We start from the raw sequence: 18,702 nt of genomic DNA on the forward strand, positions 1-18,702 counted from the left end.
ATCACTGAAGCAAGCAAGCCTCCTGTTAGCTTTAAGCTGCTTGGCTGCCGGCTGCCATCTTGGCTGGCAGTTAATTTGCATATCGCCCTGATTAGCCAATGGGAAGGGTAGCGGAGGTACGGCTAATTACCATGTTTCTCTTTTATTAGATAGGATTAGTTGATTTGTGAAATGAATTATATATTCTTTAGATTATAGAACTCAGCTTATTTTTTATATGTCTCTTATGAATCACATCTCTACCAAAAAACACTAATGGGTAATATTCAACTCACTGATACCTTAATATACTTGAAAAGCTCTAAATGGCACCCACATTTTCAGGCACCTCTGTGGATTTCATTAAAGAAATTTGAACACCTACTATGTGTTAAGTCAACAAGAACAAGGACTCCTTTTTCCTCTGGTTTCTGAAGGCTGAAAGGTTGGTCATTTTGGTGAGCAAAGGTAGTGGGATGTAAGGTTAGGCCAAGCAGTCAGGGGTTGGTACAGATCTTATGAAAATTCACATTTTTTTCTCTTCTGCTCTCTTGATAGCTATGTAGTCTACCAGCTCGATGATTCACACAGCCTGCAGGTGTTATCTTTTCCCAAGATAAAGGACAGCAGGGCTGTAGGAGAGAGCACCAAGCTTCAAGCCATGATGGTTTTGTTCAGTTCCTACCTTTGTACTTAATCCTCCCCATGTTATTCACAGCCTCTCAGCCTTGGGCAACTTACCTGACCTCTCTGAGTCTCTGCCCTCTTCTGTAAAAATGGCAATAGTGTTAATACCCTTCTCACGGTTGTTGAAAGGATTCGATGGTCATAGATATGATAGCATATACCAGTAGCCCACTCCTGGGCACATGCTAATCATTCAGTAAATGCTGACTCTGAATCTCACCTTTGAGGGACAATGAACCCTGATTTGACTTTCAGAAGCAAGGAGGACATAGAGATCCTGGAAGAGGTCTGAAGATGTAATTAGTCTAATTAGTGATGGTAGATGGTGAATGAATCCAAGCAACAGAGGATAGTCATGGCAACTCGAAAGAGGCTTTCTGTATCCACCCACTTCTCATTAGTCACATAGTCATTGACTAACTTATCATTTCTTGTTCAGGTCTCCACAGTCATCATTACTTAGCACTAGAATGGCCTTAAGCAGCTCTGTTTTCTTGACCCACTATTACCACCTGACCAGCCTCCCAGGGAGGAGGACTGACAGCTTCTGGTTTTCATCCTTCCAGGCTCTGCTCTAATGCCTCTTCCCTCTCCCCTCTCCCCTCTCCCCTCTCCTCTCCCATCTCCTCCCCTCTTCTCCCTCCTCCTCCTCCTCCTCCTTCTTCCTCTCTCTCTCTCTCTCTCTCTCTCTCTCTCTCTCTCTCTCTCCCCCCCGTCCCCCAATTCTTGCCCCAGGCAGAAGTAATGATTCCTTCTTTATATGCCAACACACTTGCACCTCTATTATTATAACACCTCTTTCATAATGCTTTTGTGTTGAAGTTGATTGTTTGCATTTTGATCTGTCTCTGTTAAATTGTTTGAGGTCATGGCATGTACACATAGTGGATACTCACTTAATTGTCAGATTTTAGTGCAGAGGCAGTCTCCTGTGAACTAAGAGCAGTTTCTGGAGCTAGTCTCTCCAGGTTCATATCCTAGTTCTACCACTAGTTCTGTGACCCAAGGTTCCTAAATGCCAAGCACAAGGTACGTGGCATTTAGGATCCTTGGTTTCCTCATCTGTAATATGGGGATAATAATGCTACCTGCCTTACAGGACTGTGAAGATTGAATGAGTTAACTATATATGAAGTACTTAGAACAGTGCTTGGCAGATGGTAAATGCTGAATTAAGTGGTCATGATGGAGGCTGTATTGTAACTTTAATCTTTCTAAGTTTACTATTACTTTCTAAGGTTGGATTTGGCCGACAAAACTCTACCAGGAGATTCTTTTTCTTTGCCTGTGTCTTTAAATCTAATAACTCCTACCACCTGAAGGTTCCTTAGTTTCTTCTCTGTGTATGGATACCTGACAGATGGGTACTCATATTCAGTTCTTTTAAAAAATGTGATTCATTAAAGCAATAGTGTAAATTAGCTAAACATAAATTATGATTTTAGAATATTTTCAAAAAATATATAAATATCCACTTGACTAGACTTGAGGCGGCAAATAGATTTCTTCTTGAGTGCCTACTTGGATCCACTGCCAATGGTGGCATGTTTGGAGAGACCCTCAGGCCATGTCCTGACACCACATCGGTTTGTAATGTCTGTCACAGGCACAGGATGGAGGAGGGCAGAACCTTGCTGCCCCTGCATTTAAATGACATGTTGGCAATCCCAGTGTGACCTTGCCTTTTCCTTTTTCATCTTAAAGAAAAGTGTGCACTTTTCTCACTCATGTGCTGCGGCTCATTGACTCTGTAGTTTCCCATACCATTGTTTCTGCCTCGGCTTTGGTAGTGAAGGCTTTTCTCTGGCAGTTTTAGTTGCTTTGAGGTTTTGAAGTGTCAAATCTTGGCATGAAAGCTTCTTTTCCTGGTTAATAACTTAGCTCTAATTACTCTACTCGTTGGTTCTTTAGAAAGGGGGGCGGGAGAAGTGATTGAGTAGGCAGGTGATTGCCTGGGAAAGCTTCCTTTTGACTGGATGATCTTGCTGTTAGAGGAAGACATTCGACTCTTCCCCATGTTGGTGTGTTGGTTTGGGGGCGTATTTTTCCCCCTTACCTTTCTCCAGATAGTGGAGAAGCAAGACGTAGGATGCATTCCACCCAACTGTAGAAAAAAAAAATACGACTTGAAGAAAGACTGCTCTTCCTCCACAACCAAAAGTAAAAATAAAAATAAAGAAGCATTACATTTTTACTTCCAAGAAAAGTAGGACAGTCTTTGCTCTTTTCCTTCTTTCCACTCCCATGTCCAGCTTCTGTCTAGACTAACTGAAGGGCTTTGATTCTGAGGCTAAGTTTTCTTTTTGCTAAAGCATCTTCGTTTCTTAAAAGCCACCTCTACCCTCTCAAAATATAGTAAACACAATCTGAATGTAGCTGAATCATTTGTAATTAAAGGTTTTTCTCATACCCTTGGAAGGGTGAGTAGGTTAACTTTCAGAGTCCCTGTAGATTTTACTTAAAATTCATCGCTGAGGGTTGAACATTTGAGAATAAGTAAAAAAAACAAACAAACAAAACACACACACACACACACACACACACACACACACACACACACACAAAACCACAACACTGTTTAATCGTGGCACCATTTATTTCCTGATGACTACAAAGATAGTTTATAATGACGTAAAAGAATGTAGTTCTCAAATTAAGAAAGCTGACTTCCACAAGACATTTTATACAGCTGTTCTACATAGGATGATTCTTGTTTGAAATTAGTAGACTTAAAAATGACCCATCTTTAAATATAGTAATCTGGTATTCTTTCTATACTGTTAGTTTTATCAATTTCCTGATGTTTGGATTCAGAGGAGACTTTCCAATACATCTAATTCGATGAAGCAGCTGTCAGTTTGATATTTTAACATCTTGAGTTCTAGGATGTGAGTGACTGTGACCATCTGATTTTTTTCTTCTGTCAGATTTTGGAACTTGGAATTTCAATACCTTTTAGAAATTTACAGCTCCTAGTTGTGATCTATTAAGCAATTGCAATTTGTTAAAGTGTCTGGTAATCTTGCCTACCATTCTTCATGATGTCCAGCTAGGGGCATTCTAACATTCCCCAAACATTTACTCAGCACCTGCTCTGTGTCAAGCTTAGTAAGAGATAAGGAGAGGAATCAAATGTGTGCTCTGGCCCTGAGGAGCTCACATCTTTAGTCTCATGCCCCTAGTCTCCTAAAATCACCTACCTCTGAGGTCTCAGAGTGTCAGAGGCCGAGCACAGAGGATTATTGTGCCCTCCACACTCAGGTGATGGAGAGAAAGGGCTGAGAGGTGAGGGTTCCTAGATAGCACATGAATTCCAAGTGGGCCTTATAGCTACAGAGATGAGAAAGCAAGACCAGCTTTGAGACATTCCCTGTTTTACTAACACTTAGTCAGTAGAGCTGACAGTGAGCTGGGGCAGAGGAGGCACATATTTCACATCAAAGGACAGCGATTCCTCTAGGTCATAAGTTGTCAAAGCTGGAAGGGAGCAGAGGGATCATGTAGTGCAGCCTCTTATTTTCCACAGAGGGGAAATTGAGACCCAAGAGAGGAAGTGGCTTACTCAGATCAAAAAAGAGAATTAGTGGAAACTCCATGCAAGTATGTGAAAGGGAACATGACGGAAACCCAGACTTTCAAATGGGTGCACCAAATTAGTGTTTAAACCATCACTTTGACAATCATTACGTCGTTGTCTAGAATTTCCTATGGATTAAAGACATTATACCACCTTAGTTAAATGTAACTAATCCCCAGAAAAATTGTCAGATCTGTGTTTGTTTTTAAAATGTTTATTTTCTGTTCATCGGTATTTTGCCCTAGACTTTTGTTCATCTCACAGCAAGGCAAATGCATTTCTACCTAATTTGGCCGTGCTGACCGGAACAGTATCTCATCTAGTTCAGAATCCTCAGCACAGTGTATGGGCACAGGGCAGGTACTCGAAACATAAATTTATGCATTGTGGAAACACAGTGGCCGTTCTAATCTGACAGGCCTGGTTGTGAGTCCCAGTTCTGTCACTAGCTATGTGGCCTTGGGCAGGTTATTTCACCTCTGAGACTGTTTCCTTATCTGTGAAATGTGGTGATGAGGGTGTATGTATGTAAAAACACACACACACACACATATACACACAAACATACACACACTCCTTTAAAATAATACTTTGCAAGATTCTAAATTCCCAACATGGTGCCTGGCACATAGACTGTTGGGATTTGGTTTTTGTTGTTGTTTTGTGGGGGAAGGGGGTGATTCTTACTTTTATTCTGTGTTAAATTTCAGAGCTACCATTGGGATCTAAGAATGTGACAATCTGGGCATTATCTCTGAGAAATACCTTAAACTCTTAAACAAACAAACAAAAATGTGTCTGTGATTTTTTTTTTGTCATTGATCACTCCTCATTCATGTCCTATCCCCACTGCCTTCTCCCTTTTTCTTCCTTTGCCTCAAAGAAAATTAATGAAGCCGTATAGAAAGCTCCAAGATAGAAGTGACCTTGTGCATCTTTAATTGAGGACAGAATTTGCTAAAAGTGCCTCCAAAAACCCACTAGTGGTTTACTTTACAATCTGTGTCCTGGCTAGACTGGCTATTGGCTGTATAATTTGTCTAGTTTTGTCTGGAGTCTTAGACTATTCAGCTGCTTCAGGGCAAAATCTTTTGGGGTATCATTAAATGGGATTGATAATTGGCTTCTGATGAATATTCATTGTGACTAATGACTTTGGGCAAATTTTACACATACTATCTTTCTATTCTCCCACTGAGTGAGAGTTTGATAGGATCATTTTCTTCAACTTACACTTCAATTAAAATATTCACAATACCCCTTTGTTGATTACTATCTAAATTGTATACTTTCATTACTTTTTAATTTTGTATTCTGTAAGAAATGAACATAGGCCTTTAGGATCCTTATTTTTAAAAATAGGGTTGGGTTTAGAGTTATTTTTCAAATAAGTGGCTAATGATAATTTACAAGACATAATATGTTATTTCTGATTAAGCATAGATATATCGTAACACTTTTCTTGTGGTCAACTCAGCCACTCTTCCTAAGTAACGGTACACATTGTTTGTGCTATTTAGTATTTGGTAAAAGAGCCCAACAATCCCCCCCCCTTTTTTTTTCTTAATCAGATGGGTAAATGAATTTTATTCCAATTGCAGAGACGTGGCCCTTAGAAAAACCTCAATGAAAATGATGATCAAATACCTTAAAAGTTCATTTTTCATGAGAGATAAGAAATTTTAAAATCTTGGCATCCAGCTTGGCAGGGGCTTTTTTTTTTTTTTTTTTTTCCTTTTTGAGGTTAAGGAGACATGAAAAGAACATTGTATGAAGATAAGATCTCTGCCATTTTACCACTTGAAATAGGCTTTAGACTCAAACCAATTTAAGCTAAAAAGAGGCTGGTAATCAAGTTCTGTTTCAACCAGGAACATTCTATTGAATGACTTTTTCAGAGAGAACTCCAAATGAATTATGTGATGATAACTTACATTTGTGTGGCACCTTGTAGGTTTTAAAGTGCTTTTATTTCTCTGATGTGTTGTAGAGTTATATTATGGAATGAATGGATGAATGAATTCATTAACTTGATTTTCCAAGAAATGGCATATCTTGTGTCTAAGCTTACTGGCATTGTTTTGGAATTTGAGTCATATACCCCACTCTGTGACATTCATGAAAATATTGGTCCAATACTATTAAAAGCCAAGCCACGAACTGTCTTTAGTCAGGGGCATGTCAAAAGAATAGGGAGAACTATTCTAAGTAGAACTATTTTTTATTTATTCAGAAAGATTACATTAGCTGGCACTTACATATATGTTGTACCATCGAGACCACGGAGAGGAAAAGAGAGACAGACAAGTCTTTGTGTACTTTACAATGAGAGGACACACATGCAGTTATAGCCCCATTGATAGTGGGGTGTATGCCCAGGAGAGCCGTGTGAGGAAGGTAGCACTTGGAGGAGTTTGCTCTGGGCACAAATTCAGGCCAGTTTAGAGGACAGGTGGAAAGAGAGAAAGAAGGAAAGGGAGTACATAATGCCTCCTACATCTGCAAAAGCTTTATTCCAAGGATAAACTTGGAGAAGGCGGGAGAGACTGGCTGGAGATGCTGCTCTACATGTAGACTGGGAACTGGTGGAGACATGCCTGTTTCAGGTGTGTCCCCAAGGACTTCCGAGTAGGGTGTTACACGACCGGACCTGCACTTTATGTAAGAGTCCTTTGCAGCTAAAGGGTGGGCAGAAAGAGCTGGGGCCCAAGGCCAGTGTCACTCCCCCAGCTTGACTTCAGGGTGAAATCAAAATAAAATTGGTTCATTTTCTACACTTTCAACACCTGCAAAGATTCTCATCTCTTCTAAAGCTGAAGAGATTAGTCATGTATAATATGACAGACAGCTTCCTTTATATGGAAGCATATTAAAATGGGTTGAGAAGGCTGGGTTAAACCTACAAGCCTTGGTGTGTCACTGGGAACAGCTCTAGAGAGCTTGCAGGACCAGCTCCTGTTCATGACATGTACCTGGTTTAAAGAACAGTGTCTGGAGCAGCGGTTCTCAACCTGTGGGTCGCGACCCCTGAAAATATATCCTGCATATCAGATATTTACATTACGATTCATAACAGTAGCAAAATTACAGTTGTGATAGCAACAAAAATAATTTTATGGTTGGGGTCACCACAACATGAAGAACTGTATTAAAGGGTCGCAGCATTAGGAAGGTTGAGAACCACTGGGACTCTGGAGGAAAGGGGTGGGGAGAGGGCGGGGGTGGGGAGTAGCAGCCCCGGATTTAATACACAGCTCTCACAACTGTGAAACATCAGCAGAATATCCCATTTAAAGCTGTTCATGTTACACTAACCTCTGGCATTCTTTTAACCGGGCCTTGGCACGTCACTCTTTTGCCACGTCACTCTTTCACCACGTAAATGTCCTTCTGTCAACAAAGGCCAGTTAATAGCTTACAAAAGAGGCAAAGTCCTCATGGGAACAGGTTTCCCAGAAACCAAAGAAACAAGACAGAGAGAAGCATGTGTTGTTGGCTTTTGTCACTTCATAGCCATATCTCCCAAGGTGTTGGTTTTTTCCTTCTTTCACTGTATTGAATCTTGTAACAATTTTATTCCATTATATCTTTGTTTCCAAAAATTTAATTATATCAGGTACTGATTGTATGATGTGTCTAGCTCTTAAGAAAAAAAGGAATATGAAACGGGCATGTCAAAACAATAGGGAGAGGAAGGATTAGTCAGTTAACAGTGCTGGGGCAATTGATTAACTATGTGGAAAAAATAAATTCTCACCTCAGTCCTTAAACCTAAATTCATTCCAGATGGATTAAAGTTAAATGCTGAGGAAAGATTTGGGGGACTTTCTTAGTATAAAAGCAGTGGAAACCATCATGAAGGAAGAGATTTGTCTATGTATTAACTTAAACCTTCTCTTCACCCCCAAAAATTCAAAGAAAATTAAATAAGGATGAAGTATTTTTTTCCAAAACATTGCAAAGGATTTAGTGTCCTTTGCATATGTACCATTTCTTGCAAATCAATTTTTAAGCATACTAGTACTCATTAGAAAAAGTGGCCTAGGAATAGGAAACAGACAATTTACCTAAAAATATAGTCAAGAAATATATGACAAGATGTTCAGCCTCAGTCATTTCTCAAAACAGAGGAATAAAAAAAAATCAAGATAGATACAGTTTAAAGCTAACTTGAGTCCAATTCTTAGTGCTGGTGAGGTGTAAGGGGACACTGTAGCACAGAGCTGGGCGAGTGTAAAGAGCTTCCATCCTTCATCTATTTATTATGTGAATGCATTTACTATGTTTACATTTTTATATTTATTAAGTGCCTTACCATATTTATAACTTTTGTCTCTGAATTCTACATCTAGGAACCAGATATAAAAATTATTGACCTGATCTGATTATATAACTTAATGTTAGAAGAGTGATTAAATATAGTATAGGGAATTTATTGAGTGGTGTTAAAAGATATGTTTTGTAAGAGTATTTAAAGATATGGGAAAATGCCAGCAAATAATGTTGACTTGAAGAAAAAAGAACATACTGGCAAAAAAAAAAAAAAAAAAAAAAAAAAAAAAAAAAAAAAGAAAAGAACAAATGAACACTGTAGTTACAATAATCCTAATTTTATTAGAAAAGGAAATACAAGTGTGTATGTATGTAATACCCCAAAATGTTAAATTATTTTCAGATGGTGAAGACTTGTGTTTCCTTTTATCCCTTCTTCCATTTTCTAAATTTTCTACTGTCATTGTGCATTAGCTTCATAATCAAGGAAAAAATAGATTGTTTTTTTGAAAAGCAGGCTCTTATTAAATTTGAATAAGGATGATTGAGTTAATTTATTTTAAATACTTTGAGAAGTATGTATTTAATTTTATTGCTCCACTCCAATAGGACAGGGTCTCACTTTGACTGCTAGTTCTGAGCCTCTGATTTGCTTCTCTTGCAGTTGACAGCCTGCATCCACGGGTCTGCCGCCATGCTCTACCCCATGTTCTGGCAGCACGTGTACATCCCCGTCCTGCCACCACACCTGCTGGACTACTGCTGGTAAGCCGCTGCTTTCCCCACCTCTGCTTTCCTTCTCCAGGAACTGACATGGAAGTTAGGTCTGTAACTTGTAATGCAGTTGATGACTCTGAATGAAAAATATTAGCTTCAAAAATGACATGCGTTTTAGACCACATGATTGCATGGCCCTTCTGTTTCCAAACAGCTTTCATATATGTCATGGCGTTCTTAAGAGTTCAAGTGAGTAGATAATACTTTTCCCATTTCTCAATTTGGGGAAACCAAAGCACCAAGTAGTTCTATGATTTTTTTTTTTTTTCCCTAAGACAAATTGGAAACTGGTGACAAGAACAGTTGAGATCCCCGAAGTCTTCAAGTTTCAGCCATGTCCTGGCACGTTCTGTAAGACTTGCTCTCAACTGTGGTTTGGAAGCACAAGCCAGACTTCAAACCCTCTGAAGTTTTTTTGATGGGAATTTCAGTGTTCACTGAACTGTGTTTCAGTGGGAGGCAGGCAGGCTTTAAAGTCAGCTCTACCACCTTGGGCAAGTCACTTGGCTTAAGACTTTGTTTCCTCATCTGCAAGATGAAGTTGTTCTATACTTAATTATATAAAGATGAAATGATATAACAGATGAAGGGACACCATGAAGAAAAGCTGGCTCATGGTGGGTGCTCAAGTGTGTTTCTGCAGGAGCCTTGTCATTACCACTATCTTGTCTCCAATTGATCACCAAGAAGACTGATTTAGATCCATTTTCCTTCTGAACAATTTCTCCAGGGTAATGTGGTTAAAGACATTGTCTCTTGACAGTTCGAGTCAGCAGAAGTTGATAAGGGAGCACTGTGCATATGTAGGAAAACGCACTGCCTGCCAGAGATTGACAGCTTCAGGAGAAAGGGACCCATTGGTTCAAAGTGATTGAGTACAGTCAGTCATAATTTTTGCTGGTTCTCTAACCCGTTTTGCCAACCTGCCACTGAAAAGGTTCACCAAGGTAGCCAGATCATCCTGGGACCTTAAATGTATTCCACAGTACTTCTAATTTGAATGTTGAGCTCACCCTCATCCCAAGAAGCCACAGATACAACAAAGATGTTGCTCGGGGCCATCAAGTGAAACTCAGCGACCCTCTCTGGTGCCTAGCACTAGGTGAATCGGCTCATCTCTCTGCTCTACATCTTTCTTATCAAGGCGGCTCCTTTTATCCATGCCTTTCCCCTACTTCCTCTGTGATTAAGGGTCTTCCTCTGTTTAGACTTGCTGCTCCTTTTGAGCTTCTGAACCAGGTATCAGTTATTTCCACTGCCATGTCTTTCAAAGGAAAGGACCGTGTTTGCTCTCCAGTACTGTTGTTGTTGTTTGAATGCAAGATTGAGGGGCTGGCAGAGGCAGACACCGAGGAAGAAGCAGGCCAGGGGAGTGGAGGAGAAGAAAGAACAAAATACACACCCAAGGAAGGCAGAGGGGAGATAGTGAGAAAAATAGATAGAAAATGTAGGAAGGGGGCATATGTCTTCTAAGACTTACACAGTGTCACTCAGTCCTCTTGCCACCCCCGCCCCTCGCATACAACACCCTCACAGGCACATACCCTCACACAGGCACACGGCCCACATACTGACACACAGACACAGGTCCCTTCTCCACAGGCACATGTCTCAGGGGCCCTCACACAGAGGGAGATTCATAACCCCCACACACCTCACTCAGACATGTGCTGTAAGGGGAAACCTTAGGGTTCTCCTGGAAGAGACTCACCCGTGTGTCTTGATGTTCTGCTTTAGATATGAACGCCCAGAGGTTCCTATGTTCAGGGGCTGGTAATAGTACAACTTTAGCTTTCTGTTATTTGGAAAGTTTTGGTTGTTAATTTGTTAGCTAGTTTAAACCCAGCAGCTTACATTCCTAGAACTGTGGAGAGGAAAATGCTCTGTCAATAACATCAGTGATCACAGTAGCTGCTAGTGGTGAATGTATCCTATGCCCCAGTCACTGGACCATCTCCTTTGCATCGGTGATAGAAACCCGTAAGTTATTGGGTCCATTTCACAGGCTGGTAAACCAAGGCCACAAGAGGTTTAGTAACTTGCCCCAATATAGGTATTATGTACTGTATGATTCCATTTTTATAAAAACAAGCAAAATCGTGGTGTATATATAACACAAAAATTAAATGTGTGTACACATACAAACACACACACACACACACACACACACAGGCAGAAATCTAGAAGGAAATACACCAAAATGTTTTAACAGTGGTTCATAATGGGGAGGAGGGAGAGGAATTCTGCATGATTTTTATTTTGTTTTTCATATATTTCGATGAAGAAAGTCTGCTTTTTATAATTGAAAAGTTTTACCTTTTTTGTATATATTTTTTATTTCCTTTTTTTCCCTTTTTTATTGTTTAAAGTATTACAAATAGTAGTACATATGTCTCCTCTTTTTTCCCCAATTGACCTTCCTCCAGCCTCCCCTACCCCCTGGCACATGCCCTCAACCCCCTCCCAGTGTCTTGCGTCCATTGGTTATGCTTATATGCATGCATACAAGTCCTTCAGTTGATCTCTTACCTCCCCCCGCACCCCTTCCCCCAACCCTCCCCAGCCTTCCCGCTGTCATTTGACAGTCTGTTCGATGCTTCTCTACCTCTATCTATTTTTGTTCATCAGTTTATAATGTTCTTTATTATCCATAAATGAGTGAGATCCTGTGGTATTTTTCTTTCACTGACTGGCTTATTTCACTTAGCAAATGCTCTCCAGTTCCATCCATACTGTTGCAAATGGTAAGAATTCCTTCTTTTTCATAGCAGTGTAGTATTCCATTGTGTAGATGTACCACAGTTTTCTAATTTTGAGGAAACTCCATACTGTCTTCCACAGTGGCTGCACCAGTCTGCATTCCCACCAGCAGTGAAGGAGGGTTCTTTTTTCTCCGCATCCTCTCCAGCACTTGTCGTTTGTTGATTTGTTGATGATAGCCATTCTGACAGGTGTGAGGTGGTATCTCATTGTTGTTTTGATTTGCATCTCTCGGATGATTAGTGACTTTGAGCACGTTTTCATATGTCTCTTGGCTTTCAGAACGTCCTCTTTCAAAAAGTGTCTATTTAGGTCATTTGCCCATTTTTTGATTGGGTTGTTTATCTTCCTTTTGTTAAGTTGTATGAGTTCCCTGTAAATGGAGATTAAACCCTTATCATTGGCCAATATGTTCTCCCATGCAGTGGGCTTTCTTGTTGTTTTGTTGATGGTTTCTTTTGCTGTACAGAAGCTTTTTATTTTGATGTAGTCCCATTTGTTTATTTTCTCCTTAGTTTCCATTGTTCTAGGAGCTGTATCATTAAATATATTGCTACGACAAATGTCTGCTATTTGAAAAGTTTTAATTTAAAAAAAATCAGTGTGTATTCTAGCCAGTTCTTTCCCCTGCCATCTCAGGTCCTAGCCCTCCTTTCTTATTTGCTTAGAGGATTTATTAGCTGTTTGACTCCTTCCTGTGGAAGTTGATCTGATATCCTCTTTTCAATTCCCATCTAACTCTAGCTCCATGGAGAACTGGGTCACCAGCCTGGCCGAGAGCAATCCTGGCAAGTCTAACTTAGAAGGGAAGGCTTGTCAAGGAAGTGGCTAAGCCCTGTCACCCCAAACTTCCACTCCTAAAAATCAAAGTAAAGACTTGTGTTTTTCTGAGCCTGAGTGAGTTTTGTGATTAGGTTCCATCTTGGAAGGTTCTGTTTGTGTGAGCTTGGTCTCCTGGTCTCTTGTTTTCATGAAAGGACTATTTGACATTTGACCAAAGGATGATTACAGGCTGGTGGGGATCGGTATCTGTTGATTAACTGCAAGATGTAAGATTGATGAAGTAAATGACCCCAAAAGATAAACAGGTCCTCCATTCAAGGCTTGATTTGATCACCTTCAGCCTACTACCACTGCTTTGGTCAGAAACTACAAATATCATGAAATTTGAGTCAATGCTAATAACTTAACTCTATTGTGCTCAGTGACTTTCACCACGCTAAATTTAATCCTTGGTGGTAAGAGTCAGCAGGGATAACTAGCATTTTAAGTAAAGTGCTAGGAGCCTGAAACATGTAAATTTGAAGGAGGTTTGTTCCCCTGCAGATGATTTAAATGTTAAGTACATCCCCATGCAGGGGATACACGAAATGGAATCTGAAAACTATTATCTCCTGTAGAAATGAACTCTCAATTTACTCACTGCACAGGAAGGGCAGATTCTAGTCATTTTCACTGCCAGCAGGTGCCCTTTCTATGCATAATAGACTTCGCAAGTGTAATTAACACATGAGGACCACTGCTGCCAGTTTTTCTTCAGGTACATGCTGCTAGGAGTTTTCAGGACAACAGGGTAGTGTAGGCTGTAAGAGCTTTTTACAGTGTACTTGAAGATGAGGTGTTCATTGACTTCAGGACAAAGACATGTTAAAAGGGGCTGAGCCCAGACCCTGCTGTTGGTAGCATAGGTCATGGTCCTTGAGCTCAGAGACCCCAAGAGCTGTCATGCAGCCTTTGGTAGAACAGAGGCCAGTAGAGCAAAGCTCTGGGATGCAGTGAGTAAATGGAAAGTATGATGCTGAAAACCCCACAATTATGTGGAAGACTTTAATTGCATATTCGCAAATACAACAGCCAATTATCTGAGTTAACTTTAATTAGAGCTATAATCACAGATTTTAATTATCTGAATAAATCGATTTAGCACAAATGGTCTTCCCTAAATATTTCCCAACTTAATTTTTTCAAGCCCTTCCCATTTCTGAAGAGAGTGGTAGAGAAAGCACATGCGCTTTGGATTTAGGCAGATCTGGTTCGAATCTCAGTTTCATCTCTTATTAGCTGTGTAACCATTAAAAATCTATTTTGCACCTCTGATCTGCAATTTTTTTCTGTAAAATGGGTTTAATTTATCAACTTTGAAGGAAGGCTTTAGGAATTATAGATATTGGTCATCAACTGGCACACAGGAGCCATTTAGTGAATGGTGGTTGCTCTTATCATGGTTATTATAAACATGGGACATGGATTTTGGTTTCCAGAAGGGTTTAACTTGAATCAAACATTATTCTTGCTTCTGTAGTCTGTGAGCTCAGGGAAAAAGTTTATAATTCATCTTCTCTTTTTACCCCTCAGATTGTTTTTATTTTGATTTTTTTTTATTTAACTTGAGTTATTGTATGGTTGTTTTCATTTGCAGCTGTGGCATAAGAATGAAAAGAAAAGAAACAAAAGCAGATGGCAGAGAAAACGAAAGGAGTAAGACATTTCCAGCCCTTATGAATATTTAAAAACATGTGCTGCTAGTTCCTTTCTACTTTAGATCTGTACCATTCTCCTAACTTTGAAAATGAAAATGAGAATGATCCCTACCTTGGCTGATGGCAGCCCTGACCTTGGCCAGTGTTGGCAGAGCCTTCCCACTTCTGGGATTAACTTGCTGATGAGAATCAACATTCCCTTTCATTAAAATAATCACCATCTATTGAGTCCAGTGTGTGTGTCAAGCTCTTTATAAACATTATTGCAAATATTCAAAATCAAGGTATAAGGCAAGTATTATTAGCTCCATTGTATAGATTCAGAAATTGATGCTTAGAGGGGTTAGTGACATACTCACTGTCAACAGCTAAGAAATGGGAGAGCCTGAATTTGCAATCCAAGGCCACCTGATATTAAAACTTTGTTGACTAACACTCCAAAGTGTTAGAAAAGAAGTTGTACCCATCACCAAGATTTGTGAAAAAAAATCCTTGTAGGCTTCTTGATGACTTGCTAATTATAAACTTATGTTATCATTGATTAATTATTCATTCATTCAGCAAATATTTATAGAGCACTTACTATGTACCAGGCAATCTAATTAAGCGTTGCTAATAAAAAGTCCATATGGTATTTCCCATGTAAATTCCCTTTTCTCCCTTATTTATTCAGAAGCAGTCCTAAATAAGGACCACAAATCATTTCCCAAATTTAATTGTTTGTTTGGGTTATTTTGGACACTTGTTAACACACCTTTGTGATAAAACATTTCCACATAAGATCAGGACAAGTTCTCGTGTTCCCCCAAAGAATAGCCAGGTCAAGAGCCAAGTTAGTAACTGACTTCTGATGCTTGCTGAGGGCATAGTTGAACCGAAAAGTTAAATCAGATACACACAATTAAGGTTTGGATTTTGCATTTGTCTTTGTAAAATGCATTGTAGTTCCTGACGTTTATTTCCAGGTGACTCTGGAAGCCATTCTTCTACTCATAGTGGGCATACTTCGATTCTCTGTGAGAGACACTGGTTCTAGGTTCTTTATATGTAGTGCATGTAGAGTTCTGAACCAAACCCCCGTGTCCCATCCTGTATTCCATCTAGGGTTCTTAGCAAACAGTCTGAAATATGCCTGATCTCAGGGTGCACAGTCTACATGGGTGATGGGGCATCAATCTAGACACAGCTGTGAAGTGACATCTGGATAATCAGATGGCTCCACTCCAATCTTTATCTTCATTGATGCCATGAAATGTTGCATAGGGAATAAATTGCTAAAGTAAGTGGGATTGTTGACATTCTTGGTGGCAGAAATAGAATTCAATGAAGTGTGGTATGGTGGAAACAAAACTTGGCTTTGGTTCTGGCTTCTCTATTTATTAGCTTTGAGGTCACTGGACCTCTCTGAGCCTACTTTCTCTTCTGTCAAGGAGGAATAGGAATTACTACTGACGCAAAACAGGTACTCTATTAAATAGTAGGTACTATTTTTGTTATTAATGACTGTATATGTATTTATAGTCAATATGTATTACTGAGTATGTGTGTGTATGCATATGTTTGTGTATACATATGTGACCCAGCAAAGTCCAGTTGAAATTCCCAACACCATGATAGGATGGAAGTAGATAAGGTAGACAGGAGTGGCTGACATTCTCTTATCTATACCGAATGTAGATTTTGTTAAAGATTTCCATTTTGTGACAAGTACTCTCCCCTAGCATCAGCAGCGATATTCCCACAATGGTGCTGAGACTGGCAAGGTGTCCCTTTACCATGCATCTAAGCATCTGGACCTGCCCTGCTGGTCCCACCCTCCAGACCCCCTGCTGCTGCCTGATGTGGGACAGGGCAGCAGGCTGCCTCCCCAGCCCAGTTTCTGACTAGCCCCCATGGGACAGAGCTGGCTCTGATCTCTGCTTATGAGACCAAGCCTGAGCCTGGTTTTCCATTTCTTCGGACACATTCTGTATGTAATTCCTCACTCCTCTCTGACCGGGAGCTTGACTTGAACCCAACACTTAGAAAACTCTGAAACTTCTAAGGCACGGTGTCGTGGTCTTAGGAGCAAAGACAGTCTAGATATGTTCCTGATCACCAATAGAACAGGATCCACAGACCATGTGATGCCCTCATCACAAAAGCTGCAGCAGTGGAGGGCTTTTGTGATGTGTCCCTGCCTCTCAGAGTTTGGGCACAAGGGAGAATACACCAAGCACAGGCACAGGGCTAGGCTCAGAGTCATCTCTCAACTGGATTTGTTTTCCCCTTAAACAGTAGACAGACTGAGAGGCTAAGAAGGAAATTGGGTGCTGTGCATCTTGGCATGTGGCATGCCTTAGTCCTGGAACACAAAATCTTTTTTTCTTATCACCAGTTGCATTTTCAACTTTTACATTTTTTGGTTTGTTTTGTTACTTTCTCTTTATTTTTCCATAGATCTCTTTCTCTTTTTCTCTTCTCGTTTCTTTTGTACCTCATTCATTCCTGCATTTCTACAAGGGTCTCCTGGGCTGCTGGTGGCTGACATTCTGAGGCTTCCCTTTTGCAGCTGGCTCTAGCTGTTATGGTTCTCATTGAACTCTGGGGCAATCAAGAGCCCTGTCTCCTGACCTTTCCTCTGTGATTAACTTCTGCTCCAGTGGTCTTAGCCATGGAGCCCTTCCTGATGTTTTGCAAGTCTGTCTCCTTCTGGGTAGACCAAGGAGGCACAGAAGGGAGGGCTGCTCCAGGCTTTGATGTTGACCTTACAGGTTTTCTTCCAGGCATTATCTTTGTAACTCAAGTGTTCATTCCGTTGAGTTCAGTGGCTGGAGCTCTAAAGGCCTCTCTCCCAACCCCCAGAGTTATTACTCCACAAAGCCATAGGGCCACACTCAGAGGGCATTGTCCTTGCTCTCCCCCTTCACCCATCAGCTCCAGTGATACACACATGTCTCAAATTAGCAAACCATCTCCAGTGCCCAACTCCACACACACCCAGCTCCTCCACTGTGGTGAGACCTGTGGTGCGGCTGCCAAAATTGCAGGTGAAAACTAGGCAGTCTCTGCCTCCGCTCCTAGTCTAGACTTGCTCCTTTCCTCTCAGGGATCCTCATCCTCTGCCATGGCTCATAAATCAGGGAGGGCCAGTTGGAAAACAGGCAAAAAGTTGAATACCTTTTCCCCAAAGAAACCTTGATTAACTCATGGCATTTACACCCCTTCTACTTTCCAAGCCGTGTTTTCTGCCTCTCACCAGCTGTGACCTTTGTCAAGTCACTTAACCTCTTTGAGCCATAGGTTCCTCTGTGAATTACGGAGATCAGGTGTGCAAGATTGCTGCGAGGATGAAATGAGGTGATCACTGCACCTATAAGTGTGCCCGCAGCAGGGACACACACAGTATTGTGCTTGTTTAATGTCTGCTGTTACCCGTAAAATAGGCAGGAACCAGAACTCTCTTTTTCTCTTCTCTATCCTCAGACCATGTGGTACCTGACACATAGTAATATTTGTTGGCTGTCTGACCAGCATGTAGAAAGCAACACATAATAAATGCATCATAAGATGTTAATTTTCTCTTTCCCTTCACCATTGTTTTTAAAAGTTCAAGTGTCTGAGTGACTGTTTTCCTCTATGGACACCATGAATCACATTATGATACTAGTTCCCTCTTTGGCTTGGCAGCTGGAGTGCTCAGAGGCAGATCTGTGGGCACCCAGCAGGTGTGAAGAACCTCACAGCACACAATTGAAGTGCTAACCTCACCCCAGCTTGCACTTTTTTCCTTTGCCCCTATTTCTTTTCCTACTTTTATTGCCCTATTGAACATCTACACTAATAAAAGAGAAACATGGTAATTGGCGTACGACCGCTACCCTTTTCATTGGCTAATCAGTGAGTATATGCAAATTAACTGTCAGCCAAGATGGCGGCCGGCAGCCAGGCACTGAAGCAAACAGGGAGGCTTGCTTGCTTCAGTGACTGCGGACTCCAACGTTCCCCACCTAACTTGCCAGCCTCTCAGTTGCAACTCTAAGCAACTATATACTATGTTGCAAATAAGAAGCTAAACAAAACCCCAGAAAAGGGCTTCCATTCAGCCGGGCTCGGACCGCAACATTGTATCTATGTTTTCAGCAGCGAGGCCTCAGAGCTAAAGCTGGCCCAGAAAAAAAAAAAAAAAAA

The 18,702-nt window shown here is 40.7% G+C and overlaps 1 protein-coding gene across 1 annotated transcript in view; it reads left to right on the forward strand.

The window, feature by feature from the left end:
• The window catches only part of DENND1A (DENN/MADD domain containing 1A), a 455,803-nt gene that overhangs the window by 235,838 nt on the left and 201,263 nt on the right, over positions 1–18,702 (forward strand). The window contains 1 exon segment of the mRNA XM_014528906.1: positions 9,180–9,280. Coding sequence (XP_014384392.1) covers positions 9,180–9,280 — 101 coding nt within the window.

This window comes from Myotis brandtii, unplaced genomic scaffold (genome assembly GCF_000412655.1).
Source record: "Myotis brandtii unplaced genomic scaffold, ASM41265v1 scaffold658, whole genome shotgun sequence".
NCBI lineage: Eukaryota > Metazoa > Chordata > Mammalia > Chiroptera > Vespertilionidae > Myotis > Myotis brandtii.